Source organism: Phyllostomus hastatus, unplaced genomic scaffold, assembly GCF_019186645.2.
Source record: "Phyllostomus hastatus isolate PE091 unplaced genomic scaffold, TTU_PhHast_1.1 phas_contig_34, whole genome shotgun sequence".
NCBI lineage: Eukaryota > Metazoa > Chordata > Mammalia > Chiroptera > Phyllostomidae > Phyllostomus > Phyllostomus hastatus.
This window is the reverse complement of record NW_025333857.1, coordinates 42,613,249-42,636,243: the sequence shown is the minus strand read 5'-3', so window position 1 is coordinate 42,636,243 and position 22,995 is coordinate 42,613,249. Positions and strand designations below refer to the sequence as shown.

General features: G+C 41.2%; 1 protein-coding gene across 2 annotated transcripts in view; it reads right to left on the bottom strand.

Moving 5' to 3' along the window:
- Nucleotides 1–2,858: 2,858 nt before the first annotated feature.
- Nucleotides 2,859–22,995, bottom strand: part of NTRK2 (neurotrophic receptor tyrosine kinase 2) — a 327,977-nt gene continuing 307,840 nt past the window's right edge. For both annotated transcript variants that reach the window (XM_045841007.1, XM_045841008.1), the window contains 2 exons: nucleotides 5,055–5,213; nucleotides 2,859–4,191 (listed from right to left, as the gene is read on the bottom strand). In XM_045841007.1, coding sequence (XP_045696963.1) covers nucleotides 4,006–4,191; nucleotides 5,055–5,213 — 345 coding nt within the window. In that variant the 3' untranslated portion in view covers nucleotides 2,859–4,005. The remainder of the gene's footprint in view (nucleotides 4,192–5,054; nucleotides 5,214–22,995) is intronic.

The window sequence follows — 22,995 nt, the reverse complement described above, 5'->3', positions numbered from 1 at the left end:
CTCCTGCTCTCTTCTGGAATGCTGGAACTCTGAACACAGGTATAAAGGGGTCATAGTGGGACAAGATGACATGATACAAATGTGCAAAAAAGATAAAAAGATACCCATGTTTCCTTTCCTGGACCTTTACATAAGGAGATCTAATTCAATTCACATTTTCCTTTGCAAGGAGCCAGAGAAAGGACTCAGTGTGGTGGGATGGCTTTGAGTCAGTTGTTTTGGGAAGCACATTATCTTAACTAGGCCTTCCACCCATATAGTACTGCACAGGATTGAGAAGAGCAGTGTAGTCCTATCCACATGGAGAATGGAAGCATTAATGGCAAATGATGTTAAAAGTTTTGGTTATTTAGCAGATTTTAAGCAAATTACTCATACTGCACCCTACATATTTCTAATGCTGTGTGCCTATAAATTTATACATAAGCACGCAAACACACTATATATGTGTGTTTGTCTATGTATAAATCAAGTATTTATAACATATAAATACATGAACATACCACAGGTAATGCTGATGTAAACACATATGTAAAATATGAACTCTGATATAATCCTTTATAGCATAGTTCAAAATATTGTCTAAATAAGCCTGATTATGACATTGGTTCAGTGTATAAGTATTTAGCTGAAGCTATGAGCATGATTATATCTCAGCTGCCTGTCATCTCACGTGTTTCATTTTGTTCTTCTAACTTCATATCCTGCTACATGAACTTATTAGTGTTTTTCCTTCCTGGATTGGAGTGTCTAGTGGACTGAATCATGAACTTCAGAGTCAGAACATTTAGGTTTGGTCCCAGTGGTGCCAGAAGCTAGCCTGGAGATTTCTAGCATGCCATTTAAACTTCCTCAAGTCTCAATTTCCTCAACTATTAAAAAAATGAGAATAATTTGCTAATATCTGTGAAAATTGTTTGGGAAACTAGGAAACAATTTATTAATGAAAATGATTGCCAGAGTTTGGGTGAGGGAATCAAGTTTGTCACCACTATTGTTGCAGTTTTCACTGAATCTGATGGCAGGCCATATTCTGTGATCATCACATTTTAGAGTGAGGTTGCTCCTGTTCTAAAAACAAGAACAGCATAAGAAGAGGAGATTGTGGAGGACCAGTGTGGGACATTTGAAGATACTCTGTGGTTCATTCAACTACTTTAAAAGCGATCTGGTATTCATTCAATGCAAGACATCGCTGAAATCAGTACATACTCTTGAGACAACAGAGGAAAAAAGAATAATTGGCAATATAAATAACTAGAATGCTTTGCACTTGCATAGGACCTTTCATTCCAAGACCTTGAGGGACTTGTCAAAAGGTAAGGAGAGTTTTGTTTTGTTTGTTTTTATTTTTGTTTTCTTGTTTTGTTTTTTTTGTTTTGCTTTGTTTTTGTTTTTATTTTTTATTTTTTTTCTTTTTGCTTTTTTTCTCCAGAAGAAAACAATACTGGAATGGAATGGAATACTCTCGCCTTCTCATTTGCCTTAAACAATCTTTACTCTAAAACTGCACAGCCCTCCTCAGATGTGATCCTTTAGAGCACTGCCTCTTTCCTCTCTGTTAAAGTAAAACAAAGAAGTTGCAGCGTCTTCCCCTAGAGCAGCTGGCCGAATGGCAAACCTTGTATGTTTTCAGGTCATTGCTGATGGAATCTAGAAAAATTTTGTACAAATCTGCCCCTTTTCGCTGCTTCACAGAGTGCCACAGTGTTTTAACAGTACCATGGGTCCTTAATAGGATATATACGTGCAGGTATATATCATGGAGATATGGCTTTCATTATATTATTATATGTATTTTGGAGGGTTTTCTTCACTGACAAAGAGAACAAACGACTCAACTTCCATGTCTCATAGGCCAGCGCAGAACTTGAAGGGACTGTAAGATCTGTCTTGTCTGACCCCCTTCACTTGACTGCAGGTGCTAATGGATTTCCTCTTGTTCTCTGAATCGATATTTTTGTTTTGTTTTTTTATTTTTTTGAGAACTGGCTTTCAAACCCTATAATGGAAAATAAGGTATTCCAGTGATTAAGGGCACAAGCAAAACCTAAACAGAGCAATTGCACCTTCAGAAACAAATATGAAATAAAATGACTTAGGATGAATTAAAATCACTCCTTTTCAGTCTGGCTTGTGTTATAAAGATATCAAGTTAGCAAAATTCCCCTCACAGAGGGTAGCAAGTTTTCTTGAGGAACAGAAGTATATTTCTTCCTTGGTGTAACTGATCATCCGAATAACTGTAAATTTTTATTTAAATTTACAACCTTATTTCACAAAACCTGTGACTGTGCCCAGAAGCACACCTCCAAAGCTTGGTCTGGGCATAGCTTCTCATTGGCATGCTGTGCCTAATTTTTTACTTTACTTCTTTTAATGGAGTGAAGAAAACAAAACGGCACACTGACTATGGAGCACACTTGGAATGAAACCACTCTCCCAACCAGAGCCCAGAGCAAGGACTTGGCCTGTGTACACTGAACATCAATGCATAAGACATCCCCAGAGATGAGGTTTCCTTTCTCTCAGGGACTGACTCTGCCTTTCCCACAGTCCCACAGTCCCACAGTCCCACATTCTCACTGTGGGTTCGACGTGCATGAGGACATCCAGGCTTCAGGGTCCATATTTGTTAAAACCCATCACCACCCTACAGCCCAGAGACATTTATACTAGGCTAATGAACTCCATCAGCTTCCCCTAATTATATAAGTTCTACCTTTTATAAATAAATCTGTTCTACATATCAGGGGCACAATTTCTGGAGCAGTAGTTTCTGCACACAAGGTATTAATTGACGAAGACCATGCACAATTTTGCTTGCACAGTTAAAAGGACAGGTGGGTGGTGGTAGGGGTTGGAGGGAAGTGCTATCTGAAAAGTTCAATATAAGAGAAGCTTGTCTCTGAATGTATAGCTTGTCCTATCTTTTCCAAGTGCTTGGCTTTCCTACCCAACCCTGAAATGATCTCTAGACAAGAATCCACCTATTTTTAAGAGAACTTGACAAAGGATCATTGGATAACACTTGGACAACAACCCAGTGCTATGACCATGATCTACAAAGACAAGACTGTCTGAGCATGTGACGTACCATCTTGTGTCTCGCAGAAGCCATCTTTTCTCTCTACTATACTCTAGAGTTTCTGATGATGGGAAATGAATAGTCGATGCCACAGAGTTCAACAGTCTTTTTACTCCTCAGAACGATCCTCAAGGGAAGGTGCCAAATACATTCCTCCCAGCTAACAGTTGCTGGGTTTTTCCTAAGCAGGGACTGATGCCAGCTGATCCCAATGGTTGTCTTTGTTCCTCTCATATTGCGGTTTATAATAAATCTTCTTTCTCTCTGGTTTTAATCTCCCATAATTAAAGGGCTTCCCAGATTGAACACAAGTTTTCCTTTTTCATACACAGGCTTAAGCCATCCAAAAACAATAAGAACAATAATAATAATAAATAAATAGAAGCGAATCCATAGAAACTCTCGATGTCTGTACAGCAGAAGTGACAGAGTTTAAGTCAAATATTGGTTTTCCCTTTTTTTCATCCACATCAAAGGCAGGAATACAACAAGGCATTGTTAGTTGTGGTGGGCAAACTGGAGTGTCTGCTGATATAACAAATTAGGTTTGTTAAGGCCTTTGTCTATGCAGAGTTAAGAGTAATGCAGAAGCCAGATTGATTAAAAAGAAAGGGTAAGAACTGTGAAGCAGGGAAGACAAAAAAAGAGAAACAAACAAAAAGAGAACAAAAACTAGAGAACAAACCCAGGGAGATGGAAAGAGAGAAAGAGATAATGCCAAAAAGGAGTCCATACTGTGTCTACGGATGGAGAAGTACACATTGCTTCCCTCTGAAAGCTTCTTGGTGTCTTTGTTGTTAATACTGTCAGAGTAGAGAACAGCAGATTGATGGCATCCAGCAGCGGTTAAAAGACATTCACTCTCTCGGCCCATCTGAGGAGGTGCTTTGGGAAGGATTGGTCTGCGGGAAAGGGCCCTAGCCTAGAATATCCAGGTAGACTGGAGATGCCTTGGCCAAGTTCTGAAGGAGGGTATAGATGCCCTTGATGTTCTTCCTCATGTGGGGCTCTCGCTGCCAACACCCCAGCATCAACTCGTAGACTTCCTGGGGGCATGTTCGAGGTCGCTGCAAGACTCGGCCCTGAGTGATGCATTCTATCACCTGGATGGAGATCAAAGATGGGATCAGACAAGAGGAAAAACAATACAGATAAAATAAATGTCAGCGCAAAGAGAGGGTTGCTTTAAAGAAACCCACTCAGTGTTTATTTTCTTCAGAAAGAAGAGAGCAATTATTATAGGTTTGTATATTTTGTTTAACTGTACTATACCCATTTTTCAAGCACACTGATTTCACCTAACTAGTGGAGAAAATTTTCCTACATGAGTGATCCCAAACCTCACCCTAGAATTCCAGTGTGCTTTAGTTTTACCAGCCTGAGATGGTAAAACTAGGTCACCTCTGTGTCAGGGTGTTGACTGATGAGGGACTCCCCAGAGTATAGAACTGAGTGTTCATTTTGGGTAGTGAATTTGGGTAAAAGACAGACTTGGGCCTGAAGAAGATGTGAGGTGTTTGACCACAAACCTACCCCTCAAATATAGATATATTTGCAAAAGGATTAGAATAGGAAAACAAAATGAGTTTTTCACTAGAAGTACATGGTGTAGTGAAATGTGCAAAAAGGAAAGAAACTTGAGACCTTACTGGAATAATACACAAAAGCTAGCTGTGCTCTGAGGGTGCTAGAATGTCACATACGTTATTAATTTGCTAGATGAGCACCACACAGGGATTCCTCAGTCCCATCACCAGAGGATGCTAAGCATGTCAGCAAACACTGCTTTTACTAGCTCTTAAATTTTGAGAGGGACTCTGCTTTGGCCATGGCATTTAGGCATATAGCAGGCCATTTGGGAAGTGCTGTACCCAAAAATCCACATTAGGTCATGTCCTAACTTCCGGTCGAGGGGCACCTCTTGGTGTCAGCCCTTTAGGAGGGTCTCACCCAGCCCACTGCGCACCTCATTGTTAGACAGCTGGTACCAGGGCTGTTTGCCATATGTGAAGATTTCCCACAACACGACCCCCAGGCTCCAGACATCACTTTCTGTGGTGAACTTCCTGTACATGATGCTTTCCGGAGGCATCCAGCGAATGGGCAACATTGTATGGCCACCAACCTGGCAGAAAAGGGGTGAAAAAAGAGGCATTAGTCACCCCCAAACTAAGTTCCCACCATAAGTGGGAAAGGTGTAGAAGGGAGATGTGGGGGACACTTTCTTCCATTCCTTTATTTGAATTTATTAATTTTAATAGTTTATAAACACATAAAAATACAATTTCTTTATAATCTCAAGAACCAGAGACAGAAGGCAAAGAATGGTCAACAAATCTTTTTCATATTTCCAATTCTCTCTTGAAACTAGATAGGAGCAGAGCTGATGATTAGGTGGATGTTCATTTGGGTAGAACACATGCACACATATTCTGGTATGAGGACGACTCAGCCTTCTGATTAGCAAGATGACTGACTAGGATAACAAGTAGGGGTCTCTTCATTCCAAAAGGGTCCACCAAGTGACTCTACTTCCTTAGCGAGGCCAATTTTCTTCCAGTTTAAGGTGTTAGGACAGGTGCTTCTTCAAACACCTTCCCCACAACCCAGAGATGAGTAAGGCAGAAATTATTCCCATATACAGATGAGGCAACCGGGGTTCAGACTACTGTCTACACAAAGAAGTCAGGTTTTTAGACTCCAAGCTCAGAACTTTTCTCTATGACAGAGCACTGCAGCTGAGCATATTTACAAAAATAAACATGTAACTATGATTCTGAAAAGCCCATTTTAGTTAAAACATGGAGGCTGAGGCATTAGATGTCAAGAGCATTAGTATAGGCAAAGAGAGCTTTGTTTGACAAAGAAGACTTGTCCATGATTTCCTACTTCCTGGAGAAAGTGAAGCATTCCCATTTCAGGTTTGGAGCCCACTGGGGCTGCCTGATTTTACAACCTAGAATTCCCTTCCGTTCTTCTCTGTACAGTGACTCCAAATCTGACAGATTTCTGCACAGTAGCCCTGATGGGTAGTAGGTCCCATTTTTCATGCTGGGGAACCTCAGCACAACCAGCTCAAATGCCGTGCCAGACACTGGGCAGAAGGGGAGCTTAGAGTCACCAGGAGTTCAACCTCATGGACAACTTCCTGGGTTCTGAGACTAATGCCACAGTTACAAGTCTCAATATCCATTTCTGACTCATTAAAAGAAGGAAGTGGACTAACAGTGCCTGAAAAATGCTGCTTAACTCAGAACCCAAGGAGCTGAGAGGGTCAGAGATGTCTAATATGCTTGGTGGTTTCAAATAACGCCCTTAGCCTCAAAAACCAAAACAACAACAAACCCACAAATGTGCAGGAGGATGGTGCTTTTTGCTGTTTTCTGTTCTTCTCTGTACAGTGACTCCAAATCTAACAAGTAGGAATACAACTTGCTGGCTCAGGTGCACCCATCTTTATTGTTTAGCTTTGAAGACACCAAAAGCTTCTACATTAACTAGAGGCTGGTTGTCTTTCACCACCTTTTGATTTTCTCACTTGCTTCTCACCCCTGCAGTGACAGGTAGTCACTGTTCAATGAGCACAGACTCCCCTCATGAAGCTGCATGGACAAGACTGAAGGTAATGGCAATACTCAACCATCAGGGCTGATATCTGAAACACAACCTGTGTGACATCAGCACTGGCTGACCAGAAAGGATGATGGTGGTAAACTAATTTGAAGGTGTGTTTGTCGGGGAGAGGGAGAGAGATAGAGAACCATTTACAAATATCTCCTAGAAGCAGCCAGCTAAAAAACACACTCTGGGATGCATTAATCCAGCAAGATACCAGGCTTCCCATATTCCTCGTGGATTCCCAGCTGCAGTGCAGTAGACAACACTTAATTCGTGAAATGAAATGCTGGGTTTCGGGGCACACCCTAGTGTACCGTTTCCTAGTGGGGTAAACTTGACTGGTTGCCAAACCTCTCTGTGCCTTCCTCTCTTCAAATATTAAATGTGGGTAACAGTGAATACCTTCCAGGGTTATTGTGAGGTTAATACCTAAGCAGACAATATAAATTTCAATGCACTAAATACTTTGAATGTGTTGCTTCCTTCTCTGTCATTTGACTGTCTGAGTTCCTCAACATGGGGAACAGCCATTCCAGAGACTCAAAGGAGAGTCAACACATACATCTCTCCCGCACTCCTCACCGCAATGACAAGTGCTCTGTGACCCTGTGACCACAGCACCTACTCTGCCAGGTTTTCTGTCCTGTACTGCTAATGGCCAAAGAAAAAGCTCCCGTTTCCTTTAAAGGAGAAAAAATAAGGTTCAAATTTTGATTTACATGTTTTCCCATCTGATCATTTATTTTATGCTTGGACAGATTTTTCACTTTAATTCTTTCAAGAATCCCTTCTGGGATTTCACACATGCTGTTATAAATAATGCTCTCCTTGTTCTGATGTCAAACGGGTGAGTGTGGGAGAAGCTAATAAAAGTTCAGACAGGGTTCACAAGTTTTCTAAGCCCGTTTAGAACATTTCTGAACATTTCTTTCACAGCCTTTTCTCAGGATTTTGGAGCATGTCACAAAAGTAGACAAAAAAAATGTCACTGTTGTTACAAATTACTGTCACATTTCAGTCACAATCACTGGATGGTTTTTGGAGCCTCACAAAACCAGTGTGTAGCAACAAACACAATGAGACATTTGTTTCGCATTGTGCTACTTGGCAACTTGCCCTCACACCCTTGCTCAAATATTTGTGACATGGAATGTAATCCCAAGTATGACACTGGGAGTCAGAACTGCTGCCTCGGCTGCTGGCTATGCTGTGGTGCCTGAGGAGACTCTCCTGCCGTCCACGTGGGTCAGGCCACATGCCTTTCACTAAATTCACCAGATTAAACTGATCAAGATGGGAAATCCAGTTAGCTGGGAGTTCACTTAGATTTGCAATTTTTATTTTCCTCAACCCTAGACACAGGGGTTCTAGCCCTATAATTAGGTACCACCCTGTTGCCACCACAGTCATCCATCAATTCTTAGTACCTCACATTTACAAAGAATTTGCACTGAGTTATCTCACTTAAACCCAATAGTTACCTTCTTGGGTAGACATTGGCTTGCCTTCATATTACAAACAATGCCCCCAAAGTTCAAAGAGTTTAGTAGCTTACCTAGAGCCACACACGTAGTGCCCTCCCCCTGAACATCTTGCACTCATTCTGATTGGTCACTCTTTGTTTCCAGCCTCTCCAGTCTCCAACACATGCCCTGTGTTTTCAGCCAGCAAGCTTAGTTGTGGCTCATCACCCAGGCCAAACCTACTCAAGCCTGTTGGAAAATTTGATCTCCTTTCTACTTAGTAAAGGCAAGCTCATATTCCACCATTTCAAGGCACTCTCTGTCCCTGCTACAGCTCAGTGCCTTTTCTAAGTACTAGGAAGCCCTGTGCTCACTTGGTCCAGCTCTGGCAACAGTGTAGGCTAGACACTCCCTTTTTTTGCTACTTGACACATGCTTCAAGAAAGGTGAATGCTAGTCAGTTATGTCTGGCAGGGCACGAGGGAGTTGGGTGGTAAGCATATGATGTCTTCAAGTGGGTTTCTTATGAGTACTGATATTGGGAAGGAAATCTTATAGTGTTCTTTCAAAGAGATCAGTGTTTGCTGCCTTCCTATCCATCCTCCAATGACTTCTCTACACTCTTGATACAACCAAGTCTTAGATTAAATGAATGAAAACTGGCTCACTATTTGACACAACAAATAAGAACGATTCAATGAAAGTTGTAACCTCTTAATAAAATGCAATCCAAAATACTGGGGTTTGTAGAGAGTATAAATGCTAAATTGTATGAGAGACCACACTCCTCAGTTTGCCATCTGTAGAGTAGATGGAGTGCGGGGAGATGGGGAGCATGTCTATGGTGCAGACCTGGAACTATTTACTCTGGGAATAAAGTCTAAGAAGATGTCATAATGCATAACACGAAGGGAGTGTTGTTCTACAGATGGTAACTAGTGTGTCATATCTTAGGAGGCTGGAGGACAAGGACAACGGCTTAAGAAGAAAGTTAAACCATGAAAAGAAAAGGACTGAATGACCATCACGGCTGCTAATCATTGCAACATGGTGAAATCAGCAAAGCTAACCAGAACAATGTCTGAGGCCCATGGCCAAACAGAAATTGTGGAATGGCTAAAATAAATCAAATTACAGAAAATAATGAGTTCTGTTTTTAAAACATATGAAGAAAATAACTTTTTCATTTAGCTCTTCATGCGATTTCCATGACACCTCACAATTTTGATGGTGATATGTATCAGATGATCTGGTTAAATGCAAAAATAACAACTATGTACTACTTAAAATACCTGGTTCTGGGCATCCTTTAAATCTACCTAGTTGAAAGGTATTTAACACAATAAATCCTGGGCAGAATACTAAAAGGTCCTTGGTAAAGTGTCTTGTGCTAGAAATGATTTTATTATTTTTAAATCAAATTAGACACATCTAATCACTAGAACTGCAACATTTATTTCTTATCCAAGAAATACTCTTTGAGTGCATACTTTTTGGTCATTAGGTTGTAAATTGTGAAAATGTCCTTGTCATTTAACAACCAATATGATTTATTTTTCTACATAAGAAAACTAGGACTAGAGGGAAATCAAGGAACTTGCTGAGGAAGTGTAGCTATGAATTGATGACCAGCAGTATTGAAGACACCTTGCCATCCCACCATTATTTATACTGATAACCTAGTTCTTTCTCATTTTTTACAAATATACAAAACATTGTTTTCTCTGGTACAAGTTAACGATGAATACACAACTCATTTTTCAGGTATACTGGGAGATGACAGAGGAAGTGACAAGCTTAACTCTCTTTTTTCTGTCGGGCTTCACAAAAAAATGCATTTGCCATCCTCCTTACCTCTTCATCTTCTCTTCTGCTGCTGCATCCTTTCTTCTCAGTGTTGCCCCTTCCCAGTCTATTCCTATTTCCAATTCTTTGAATATCCTCTCAAGTCTCCCTTGTCCAGCCCCATTTCGAATACCAGTGTTGCGTATGGTCTTGCCTGATTCTTTTCTCTTTTTTTTTTCACCTCCTATCATGTTTTTTTTAATTACTGTCCAATAACAGTTATCCCAATTTCCCCCATTGCTCTCCCCTGCTTTGCCTACTTCCTGCTTCCACAGTCAACCCCCATCCCCATTGTCTATGTTCATGGGTCATTTTCTTATCTCTCCAAATGATCATGAAATCCTTACCACGACTCATTATTCCCCCATGGTGATGCCTTGTCTCCCTTCTGTGTTTATGAGAGCCACAATGGTAGGCTGGAGCCTTTCTATAGATCCACAGCAAATGCCTAGCTGGCTTGGAAACCACTGGTGATATAAAGTGAGTAATGCTAATCTGGGACCTTGTAAACTCAACTAGCAAAACCAATGATGCCTGGGAGGCCACTTCCAGTTTGTGGTATTTACTCAGTGAGTGAGTGATAACTTGTTTGGCAGCCAAACATTTTACTCCCTTAGAAGCATGCAGGCCAAAGGGCAAGCCACATTAAGAGATGATTAGCTGTCAGACGTTTTTGGCAGCATTAAATATTGAAGAGACTCCTAGACCTCCTCACGCACCCTTTACCCAATTACTTTGTTTCAGTAGTTTCTCTTGATCTGTTCCTTAACAATTCATGAGAGTTGTAAATTTAATAAATAGCTGGACCCTATTTACTTATTTATTGTGTTTCACCTGCAGCATGAAGCTAAAAAAGGAGGAGAAACAATTTGTGCAAAATGTTCTCCTTGGAGAAACTAGAACCACTGTGGTCAGACTGTGGGCACTTTCTGACCACACCAGGAAGATCAGAATTCTCCAATTATAAAGAGTGATGAGGTGCTCTTGTGGTGCATGGGTACTGAACCAAGGGATACTTCATGGGAGAAAAGTCAGCCCTTCCAGCCTTGCCAGGAGTCCTGAATGAACTCAGATCAAGTTGAGTTGGGAGGAGTGCTGGTGACCTCCTGGTCACCCTCTCATACAGTGGGAGCTGATTATCACTACATCTGAAATTGCTGTTATTTGTAGCCTAGAAAATCCTTCATTATCTTTTACCATAATGATCGTAGCAGAAGGATTATGACTTAGTAACTTCAATCAAAGTGTTTTGGGATTAATCAAAGAGAGGGCATGCTGGACCTTATTGCTAACAATATTCCTGCAAATCTTTATTTTTTCACAATTAAATCTCTATCCTGCTAGTACAGGGCAAATGATCATGTTTGGAAGGGAAAGGCCACAGAGCTATCATTGTTATCTCCTGACATTTGGATTCTAGGTGAATAGATGAGGCAAATTCAATAAAAAATTTGCATTAAGAATTCTATCTCTATTCTACTATAAAATAATAATAACAAAAATAATAAAAATAACAATAACAATACTTCATGTTTGTATAATACCTTTTTTTGCTTTTTTATAGCATAACCACATTTATTTATTCTATAATAATTATACTTGCCTCAAAATATGGTTGTGAAGATTAAATGAGTTAACATTAGAAAACCTTTTTGGTGCCATTGTGTGATGCCATTTATAAGATAAGGCATTCTTGATAAAGCAAAACTGTAGGTCTAAATAACCTATGGTTGACAGAGGCTGGGAATTCACGGTGGGGCAAAGGGACTTGCCCTACTGGGGCATGAGGGAACTTTGTGAAGTATTTAAGTGTGGTGGCACTTAAATGACTCTGTTTGCCAAAACTCAGAATTGTACATTAAAAAAGGTGAATTTTATTATATGTATATTATACCTCAAAAAACTTGACATAAAAATAATATATAAAGCTCCTACATTAATGCTCAGTATATAATAAGTGTGCAAATTATATTAGCTGTTATTGTTATGCTAAGTATTTGAGTCTGAAATAATGGGGTAAGTCATCCATATTTTTTTATCCCAATTTAAGAGGTGAGGAATCTCCAGGCTCAGAAGCAAAGTGACCTACCCAAGACCACACAGCAAAGAAGCACTGTAGTCTACATTAGGACCCAGCTGTCCAAATAAATGGCATTTTTTCCGTTCTGCCTCAAGTCTGACACGCAGTCAGATTCAGGGATAGGAAAAGCCCTCTGCCAGAGTCAGCTTGGGATGCCATAATGAAATACCATAGACTGGGTGGCTAAAACAATAAAAATGTATTTTCTCACATTGGCTTGAAGTCCAAGATCCAGGTTCCTGCAGTTTGGTTTCTGGTGAGAGCTCTACTCCTGGCTTGCAGATGGCCACATGTATCTTGTGTGTATGTGCAGAGAGTGAACTTCAGGTGTCTCTTCTTATAAAGACACTAACCCTAGTGGATTGGGGCCCGACCTTATGATCTAATTTACCCTCTAAGTTACTTCTTTAGAGGTTTCATCTCCAAATACAGACACTGGGTGGAGATTCAAAATATAAGTTTGGGGGGGTATACAGACATTCAGTCCAATGCTTCCTTTTTTTATTCCAGTACACTTGGAAGAGCAAGAACAGCTTCAAATATGAAGAGTTGTGCAATTCTTGTCCAGAATGCAATTCTGTGGTCTTCTGTTAGCATCTTCATGTCCCAAGTGAAGCCTCACCCCCACCACTATCTTCGTTTCCAGAGTGACTCTTGATAGTTTTCCTATAACCAACTACAGTGGGACCTCGGTACTTGCCAGCTTCAGAACTTGTCAAACCTGGTACTTGTTGAATTTTGATGAGAAAAATGTGTTAGCATTTGGCACTTGTTTGCCACACACCACACTTGCCAGAACTTGTGCAATAGCCCATGAGAGAAAATGTTTCATCAATCCTCACTTGCTTGCCACTTGTCAGAAAGAATTAATGACAGGTACCAAGGTACCACTAATTCTAGAGCTTAGCAAATGGCTTAAACCTACTTTTGCTCCATAGTAGCCCTCAAATTCAACTCATTTCCAGTGCAAAACTTAGGGCAATCTCAGTCTTCATTTTGGGCCCCCCCCCCGGCCCCGACGCACTCTACCCCAATTTCCCTGAGTGTAGCTAAGGGAGAGGGAAAAGACCTTGGAACTCTTTACTGATGTGTAGAGAAAGATAGAAGGGCTTTCTGGACTCCATGTTGCTTCCAGTGACAGCCTGCATGGGTCCTACTGTCCCCTGCTTGTGTACTGTGTACAACTTAAAGAGCCAAAGAGTTCCTGATCTAAAAGTGATTGTAGTTTCACCTTATTTTACATTTGCTCTAATCAGGAGCAAATAAGTCTTCTCTCAGTAAAGCATGAAACTGCAATCACACTATTTTTTTTATCCTCACTCAGGGACATTTTTGTTATTGCTTTTAGAGAGAGAAGAAAGGAGAGGGAGAGAAACATCAATGTGGAAGAGAAACATTGATCAGTTACCTCCTGTACATGCCTGGACTGGGGATTGTGAGCACTTGGACCAGGGATCAAACCCACAATCCAGGTATGTGCCCTAACCAGGAATCGAACCTACAACTTTTTGATTATGGGATGGTGCTCCAACCAACTGAGCCACACTGACCACTGATGTTTAAGAATCACATTGGGATATAGAAACAAGGAGGGTTCATTTTAATAATAGAGTGAACTTAGACATGCCCCTCCTTCCTCTGAGGGCCTCTCCCCACCCCACCCCACTAACACTTATCAATCTAAGGGGAGTTTCCTGAGTGAGCAATGGGAGGACAAAGCTTTCAGGAAGAACTAATATAGCATGCCTACTGGCATGTGATGATTTTACTTATATTATATTGGCCAAAAAGTTCATTTGTTTTTTTTCTGTATGATAGCTCTAGTAGTGGTTTGTTGTCTTTAACTTCATTCAAAACAATTTTGTTACATTGTATTGTGACAGCTATGATATCAGCATGCATTAAAAAAACTTATCAAAATTGGTGAATTGTTGGGGTACAGAGCAGAATAAAGGGGAGAAAAAAATGGGACAATCATAATAGCATACTTAATAAAATATATTAAAAATAAAAAATTGGTGAATTGTGTAGCCATTTAATATTGAATGTGGAAGAAAATATGCAACATTTTGGCATATTATGCTTTATTATTTCAAGAAAGGTAAAAGCAGAACTGAATGCAGAAAACTAATTTGTGCAGGTTATGGAGAAGGTGCTGTGACTGATCAAAAATGTCAAAAGTGGTTTGTGAAGTTTTGTGTTGCAGATTTCTTGCTGGATGATGCTCCACAGTAGGGCAGGCCAGCTGAAGTTGACAGTGATCAAATTGAGACATTAGTTGAGAACAATCAATGTTATACCATGCAGAAGAAAGCCAACTCAAAATATTGAAATCAATAAAGTTATTGGTGAAAATGAAAAATGTGTCTTTTGTGTTATGGCAAAAACTAAACGGACTTTTTGGCCAGCCCAATACATCATTCAGCAATGTGAATTTGTACATTCCAATGACATGCATTTCATCAAGAAGCCATTTTTTTTAATGTTCAATATTACTGAGCTTTTTATGGCCTCCTGTGCATTATGGTTTTTAACCCAAGAGACAGTCTGACTCTTTAGCATTTGAAATCAGAGCGTTGCATTCTGTCAGGGTGAAAAGTCACAGGGACTGACATGGTGCTGAGCAAAGGCCACCAGAAAAGGAGGGGCAAAATATATTCATGTCATTGTCTATGTCAAGGTGATTGCACTATAGTGGTTAAGTACAAAAATTTCAATGTGAAATTGTTTCTATGGAAATAACTCAAAAAGGCTGGTATTCCAGCTAGCTTTTAGAAAAGGAAGAAATCAATGGATTGTCAACAGAGTAGGGGGGAAGAAAAGCACTCTCCATGCCAGCTGGGACTACTGTGATTACTGCTGCCTGGGGTGCATTATGTCCAGTAAGTGGAGAGATCAGGTTTCTGGGTGGACACCACACATCTGTCCCACCATTAACCGCAGCTTCTTAGTTAATGCTGAAGACATTGCCAGAATGTACATTCCACCATTAACCCAAGAAGAGGACTTGATACACAAGAACTAGTTAAAAATGAACAAGGTCCTCTTTCCTCCCAGTTTATTTTGATATAGAAACTGATGCCTGTATCCACATGAGTGCAACAATAATGGAAAAGTTGCTTTCTCCGGTGAGCTCTGAATGCTGTCCTGGTATCATGATGGTCCTTTTTTGCAATGTCTGGGATATATGGAAGGCATAGAGATTGTGATCTCAGTTATAAAAGACATGATTTCTTATCATGCTCCTGAGGGGAAGGAAATCATAGTAAGTAACTCTCCATTACTGAGCACCAACTCTGTGTGCCATGTTCTGTGCTAAAGCCACTGCTTAGATTTAAAACTCACTTTTCTCATACTTCCCCCAACATACCTACAGATAAAAGTACCTGTGGAAAGTGCACATATTACAAGCAGCAGCTGTTTTTGCACTTGTGAAACTGGAACTCACTCTCTGACCAGCAGCTTTTCTGTGCAGAGTGAAGAGGGCAGCTCAGTGTTATGGAAAACTGGGGGGTGTACCTGGTTGTTTCTCAAACCTTTCCACCAAAGCAACTAAAACCACAGAAGAAAGTAAAAGAGCCGGGTTGTGGGGAATAGTTGGGACCATGTCTGTGAGTCTATCCCAAGGTGCCTGTGGCAAGTGTGGTATTATTTTCAAGTCTTAGTTTTGTCTTTAACATCCAATATAATTATTGTATTTAATATTAGACTCTACAATGCATTGTGAAAGTAATGATATGTCCCAAGTTTATTCATTAAAATTTATGTTTTAGAAACATAAGCCATGTTTTTTGTATGCATGTATGACTTCATCAGCCTCTGTTCCGGACACATCATTTTGTGTCCAAAGTCTACCGAGACTTGGGTTTGAGTGGCACTGGTGACAGAAAGTGAAAATGTTATGAAGTGAATAGACCTGGTTTTCAGTCTAGCTAAACCACTTACTAACTAAATAGATAAAAATAAATTATTTTATGTCTTAGAGTCTCTCCTTTGCATCTAAATGTAAGGCTAAATCAGGCTGATCCCCTTCCCCAGCAGGCTAAGTTCTAAAAGAGGTGATAAACAGCTGAATGGCCAGAAGTGAGCAAAAGAAATGTTCAGGCAATAGCCTTGAGATAACAGAAAGATCCCTGCACCAGGATTCCATGTGGTCCTACCCACTACATAGCTTTGGGGACTCCATTCACACTGCAGTCCATGTGAATGACTCCTCCTAGAGTTGTCAAACCTAGAGACCCATATCAGAAACCTGGGGCTCTACTCTGGTGCTTATAAGACTCTCCATGTGATTTTGGGCAAGTCATTGCCTCCCTCTAGGCTATAGGTTTTCCACTTATACAATGAAGACAATGATACTTATTGTGTCTTATCTGTGAGCCTCAAGTGAGGTAGCTGAGATAAAGAATGGCTTACATGGTAATACCCGATCCACATGTGCTAGATTATTAATCTTGTTTTTTTCATGTGCCTTTATTTCAGTACATTTCAACAAATTTGTATGTAGTTAGTGCACATAGCAACATCTGGTATGATGTTGGGAAAACAACATTGAATGAGATTAGGTCCTTGACCATCAGAGTTTGTTCTATAATCATGATACAAGGTAGAGAATTGATGCCATAGTGGAAATATGAAAAACTGGCTGTGTGTTGTGATACTAGTGTGGTTTGGCCCACTCTGAAATCTACTGATGCCTTCAGCCCCCTTCTACTAAGAAGTAAATATTAGGATATCCAAGTATTTGCCACTCTCTCCAGAGATTATCATGAAAAGAAACTACTGAAAAATAGCACAAGAGAAAGTTTTTAAAAACAATCAAGGCCCCAATTTCCCACTGAAGTTTCCTAACAAGAAGGAGTTGGCCCCAAGGCCCCAAGGAAGCTGTGATGGTTAAGTTGTGTTTAGCTTTGTAGTGAGGGTTCCACATCTACCTACCATTCACTGCAGGCCTGCATGTGCAAGATACAACCAAGAAGTCAATACACATTATTTTGCTGAACAGCATGGAACCACAAGCTGAATGCATACAGGGATGAAGAGGGAACCTAGTTGGAAATTCTCATCAGCTGGAAGTGGCAGAGACAGTGGCTTACCTATGTGGGTTTTTCTCACTTAGTGGAAGTCCTGAAATACTCAGTCAAGGGCTGGTGGAACACTCTGAGGAGTCATTCCAATGACATCCTTCAGGAGACAGCTCAAATCTGCCTGCATCCTTCCACCTCTGTTTTCATCTCCCTGTTCTGTCATTACCCTCCTAGGTTGACAGCCTCCTGACTGACCTACCCTCTACCCACTTCCCTTCTTACCATCTTTCCACTCTCCATTTAATAGCAAGAGCAATAGTTTTAATATATTAAAATCATTTGTTTTTCTGCTATAAACTCTTCAATGACTTCTCATTGCCCTTAGAATAAAATGAAAAGCTATTGAAATGGTTCATAGCACACTGGTTCATCTGCGTACTTCTTTCCACAGTCTCCTTTTATGTTTCCCCCCTTTTCCTGCAATGACCTATCCATTTGGGCCTTGAATGTCTTAGCTCTTTCTCCCCTTAAGTGCCTCATGCATGCAGCCCTCAATTCTCACCTGGCTAACTTCCCTTTGTCTCTCAGAACTTAACTTAAATACCATACTCTTAGACATCAAATTCATGTTAGACTACTGGGCAGTCCTGCTTACTTCCACCTCATCATGCCAGTCAGTTATAACGATGGGCTTTTTGCATAGTCTTGTGCTTCCTATCTCCCTCTGACTACGAAGACCTTGAAAGAAAGCACTATGCAGTGCTTGAATGCTCAACAGATATTTGTCAAATGAAGAGAGTGCATCTGGCTGCCTCAGGCCTTGTGGGTACACAATGGAATAAATATAAAAAGAGAACAAGGGGTTAAAGTCAGAAATGTGGCTTCCTGTCAGCCCTGCACCGGGCTCACAGCACAGGCGCCTTGGAGCAGAGAAAACTATCCAGAGGGAAAAAGGAAAAATGGGCAGTAGCTGAGTTGCTTTAGAGTGACACCTGTTTCTAATTTACACTGCAAATAAGGAATGGAAGCATACATATGTTGTACACAGAGTAACAAACATATGGAGTAATTTACCAAGAAAAGCCATGGAAGCCAAAATTAATGAGCTGAAGTGACCCCTTGGTTGAGGAGAGGGTGCGAAGCTGCTGGGAGAAGTCAGAGAGAATGGAAGGGCTGAGTGCCCTGCCCCTGGGGTTCCCTTCCCTTTGCTCATTCTTTGGTATGTCCCATTGGCCATTGCAACGTCACTCTCGGAAGCCATTCTGCTTATAGAGGTCCCCTGGGGCCCCATCAGAGTTTGCATGGAAGGGACTCTGGTGGCAGATGCCTGGGGATAGAAGAGGTTTGTCCTCTATGGCACCACCTATGCTGAGCTGTGATGGCTGGAAAAGTAAAGGAGGCAGATGGAGATTAATGAGTGGAGTTCTAAAGCCCTCAAACCAGCCCTCAGCATCACCACTACCTCCTGCATGGTCCTACACTCTGACTCTCATCTTTAATATCCATTTCCACCATAGTAGATACTGTTAAGAAAAACTATCATGACATATTTTGAATTCTCAAACCCTCATTGCACAGAGTATAGGTTGATTTTTTAAGTCACTGAGTTGATAATCATGTGTTTGTTTTGTATTATTCACACATTCAGTAAAAATTTACAGAGCTACCTTCTAGGAGCTAGGCATTGTTCTGGGCATTGGGGATGTGTCCTCATGAAGAGAAAGTAGCTGGTGATTGCTTTACACTTCATGTCCTCATGAAACTCTTATTTTAGTGGGAGACACAGACCATGAATAAACAGACAGCTAGGCTTGACAAAATCAGGTGGTAAGAAATACTGTGAAGAAAAAAAGTAAGTGGATGGAAAGGACAGAGTAGAGTACTCTCTAGATAGGAAGGTCAGCAAAGACTTTTCTGAGCAGGGGATATCTAAGCAGAGATCTGAATAAAGTGAGAGAACAAGACATGCAAAATCAGGAAGAAGCACATTCCAAGCATTTGGGTCAGCACATGTGGCCCCAAGGTAGAAGCAACCTTGATGTGCTGGAACAGTAAGGAGGCCAGTATGGATGAAGTGACTGTAGCAAGGAAATGAATGGTGGGAAAGCAGTGGAGTGTTACCTGGGGCCCTCACTGATGAGGTTTTATGTAATGGTGCAGCTGCACTGGAGGGTGTGTTATCTACTGCTACAAGTCCATATCAGTATCTATTTTATATCTTTACCTCTATATCTAAATAATAATGCTACATCAGATAGTATTTCAAGGCAAGTGACAATATTATGGAGCTTTATAGCAAACACATAATCTACAACAAACACATAATCTATGACCTAACTTGCCATTTACTAACTAGGGAAACTAAGACAAAGACAAGACCATAGTCAGAATCAGGGTCTGAAGTGGCAATGAAAGACAGATATTTCAAATCCACTAATCTTGTCTTTTTCTCTTTGGTTTTTGCCTCTTACTTGGCATGACCAACTATGAAAGCTAGCTAAATCACCAGTCCCTTTCTCTGAGACCTGTTCAGGAGGAAATCCCTTCTTCCCCAGCTCAGAGAATTGGACAATGACATCATTGCACAGCAAAAATAACCAGTGCTTTCTTTCGCACAGAGTGATAAACTGAGGAAACAAACTGGGTCTTGCTGTTTGGGTCCCCCACCCCTTTCTTTCAATAGAAAAAGGAAGGAACTGTAGAAAGATTCTATTACTTCTAGCCCCTCCAGTAGCCCAGATGTATTCCTGTTTCTGAGGATGATTAGTGATAGCCCCCTTGGTAGTTAGCTTTAGGATTTATGCTGATGGTTTCTACATGCTTCTCTCTGTCAGTGCATGAGAGGAGACTCCCTCTACATTACCTTGTTTTTCCTGATTATTTCCCCAATATTCCATTAGTTATATGATCATATTACTACTCAGGTCGTTCTTTGATTCCTAAAACAATTTGAGTTTCATTTGAGGAAGAAAGCTGTCCTTGTGGTATCCCAGGGGAGAAGAGAAAAGACTCCATCATGCTGAAGTCCTTAATGATGGGCCCTCAGCATTCTTCCTTTGTGCACCTTCCTCCCTGCCTCTCAACCTCTTAGTCGACCCCACGCCCTGCCCTTTTATTTTTCAACTTTTCCCTCCCAAGGTCTCTATCTCTGGCAATTACATTTTGTTTAGACCAGAACCTCTATTTAGGCACAGATAATTGGCATTTAGGATACTATACTTATTGGTTAATATCCACTTGACTCCATTTGCAGAAATAGCTTTCATGAAACACATAAAGGTCTTTGAGCACTACAGTCTACTCTATGAATACAGACTCAGGGATAACAACAATTCTCATCAGCCATAAACTGGTCTTTAGAGAGGAAGACAAGAACATTGTAGAGAAGGTAAGAGTGTACAATCTTTTGGCGTCTCTGGGCCACACTGGAAGAAGAGTCGTCTTAGGCTACACATTAAATACACAAACATTAATGAAAACCAATGAGAAAGAAAAAGATTTTAAGTAAATTTACGATTTTGTGTTGGGCCTCATTCATAGCCATCCCTGGGCCGCATGTGGCCCCCAAGCCATGGGTTGGACACCCCTGCCTACTGAAAAAGTAAGCTACTACAAGTTAACTAGAAATTGTAGGGACAGGCAGAGATGATTTCCAACTTGAGAACAATGGACTTTTCAAAACACCACCTTTTCTAATGGTTTCCTGTCCTCTTCTTACTCAAAGGATAAATGTCCTCCAATTTCCTCCCCATTTTCAGCTCATTCCTTCCTCCATCTTTCCCATCCACTTAAATAACACCACCATCCCCACCAACCACAACCATTTTGTTGTTCAAAGCTAAAAACCTAAGAGACATCATTGATTCTTTATCCCCCATTAAATCATCAGCAGGTTCTTTCTGCTCTACCTGCAAAACATACCTTGAATGCACCCACTTGCCCATTTCCATTGTCACATCTGAGTCTAAGCCGCCACCTGCTTGCCCATGGACTAAACTATTGCTCTCTCAGCTCCAGCCCCAACTCAGCAGGCAACCTACCTGAGTTCCTCTCATGCTAGTCTGGTGTAGCTTGAGACAGAGGACATCATTTGAAGACACCCTTACCTTGCCCCCCAGAAACTCCCTCATGGTGTTGGTGGCCTATTCCTGCTGTCTCGGCCCCACAGGACTGACTCACTGGATGATATTCCTCTTTGTCCCAGTGATCAGATTTTATTTTTCCCCCTCACTGTAAGTAGATTTCAATAAAACTTAATACCGGAGCAGTCAGGTAACAAAAAATATATGCTCAAGTGATTAGTTTGTGACAGGCTATATTTGGTAAAACTTTTAGAAGAATGCTTATTTTTTTAGGCATTTGTGAAAGGCTTCTTATCCATTTGCTAAACATGTTAATGGTCACTTCATTGCCTCTCTAAATTAAATCACTGAAGTTGCACCATTGTTTTAAAGTGGGAAAGGTGGTTACTCCTGGAGGGAAAAATTAGGTTCCTCAGAAGGAGAACCCAAAGCGAGCTTTATAAGGTAAAACACTGCAGAGAGACCGCAGCAACTAATAGCATCTGGGCAGCCCTGCATATCCACACATCTGAGGCTCACACCAGACATGGACCATGAGCCTCAGGGGTCAGGCTCTTAATGATCTCCGCTAATGAAAACTCAGCCAATCAGAACTGGACTCATTCTCATAGTTATCCCCTTGGGGTCTTCAGAAATTATGACCAGGCTTGCTTTGCATTTATATCACCCACGTCCTGGTCAGGAAATCTGGAAGCTGAGCAGTGGAACGTAGGGGGGAAGCAGGTGAAAGGGCGGCCTGGACACCATCTTCAAGTGATGAGGCGGCATCATCAGGAGAATAATGCCCAACTCCTCGTCACCAAGGGCAGGTCAGGAAAAGGTGAGGGCCAATTGTCACATGAGCATCTCATATTTGATATAATCAGCTTTTTGACATTAATGGCCAATAGGTCATTAACTGCTTGAATGCTTGGATGAGGCTGAGGGCAGCTGTAAAGTCCTCTTTTCTGGACCCCTCTGATGTTGTATATTAAAATACTCAGAGGGGCTTTTCCAGAGGTTCCCCCAATTAAAAAAAACTTAAACCTTCAACTGTCCTGGCTACCACCTATTCCAAAGAAAGTCTCTATATCAGTCAGTGCCCAGCACAGTAACTGACAGCTGGATCAGACTCCTGCTCCCATAATAGAAAAAGCCCTACAATAACCACCCACTACCCTAGATAACCTCTCTTCTCTATCTGTATGGGGCAAGACAAGGGGAGGGAAGTGAGCAAGAGCAATGGGGCTAATGGCCTGAGGGGCCATGGTTGGAATGTTCCTGGAAAGAGGTCATTTCCTTCTCTTCCCCATCTCTCTGTTGCCCCCTATCCATCCTCAACCTGAAATCAAGTACAGGGCTTTAAGAACAGTCTCCATAAAGACTGGGATGCCTTAAGAAGAGGAGACAGGGACCACTTTCTGCATTTAGGCATCTGTTTAGGCATCAGACTGTATGTACTGTCAGGGAGAAGGGAAGTAGATAGGGAAAGATGGTGGGGCTGAAATAGCCAGTGGGAGAGCCTGCTCTCTCATCATTTGGAAGGGATACGTGGACCTGTGGAAAATGTCTATGGCTGAGCCTTCTTGTCTGTACCCTGGCTTCCCACAGGTGACACCTGATCCACAGAGATGTTCACTGGAAAATATTGACAACGAAGGAGAGTGACAACTGAGAAGTAAAGAGATATTGCTTTTTATCTTCAGTCCCTCCTCCAAGCTCCTAACCTCATAGGAACTAGAGACATAAGAGGAGCAGAGAGAAGTCCAGTCTGTGATGCTGGAAGAGGAAGCTTTGACATTAACGGAAGAAT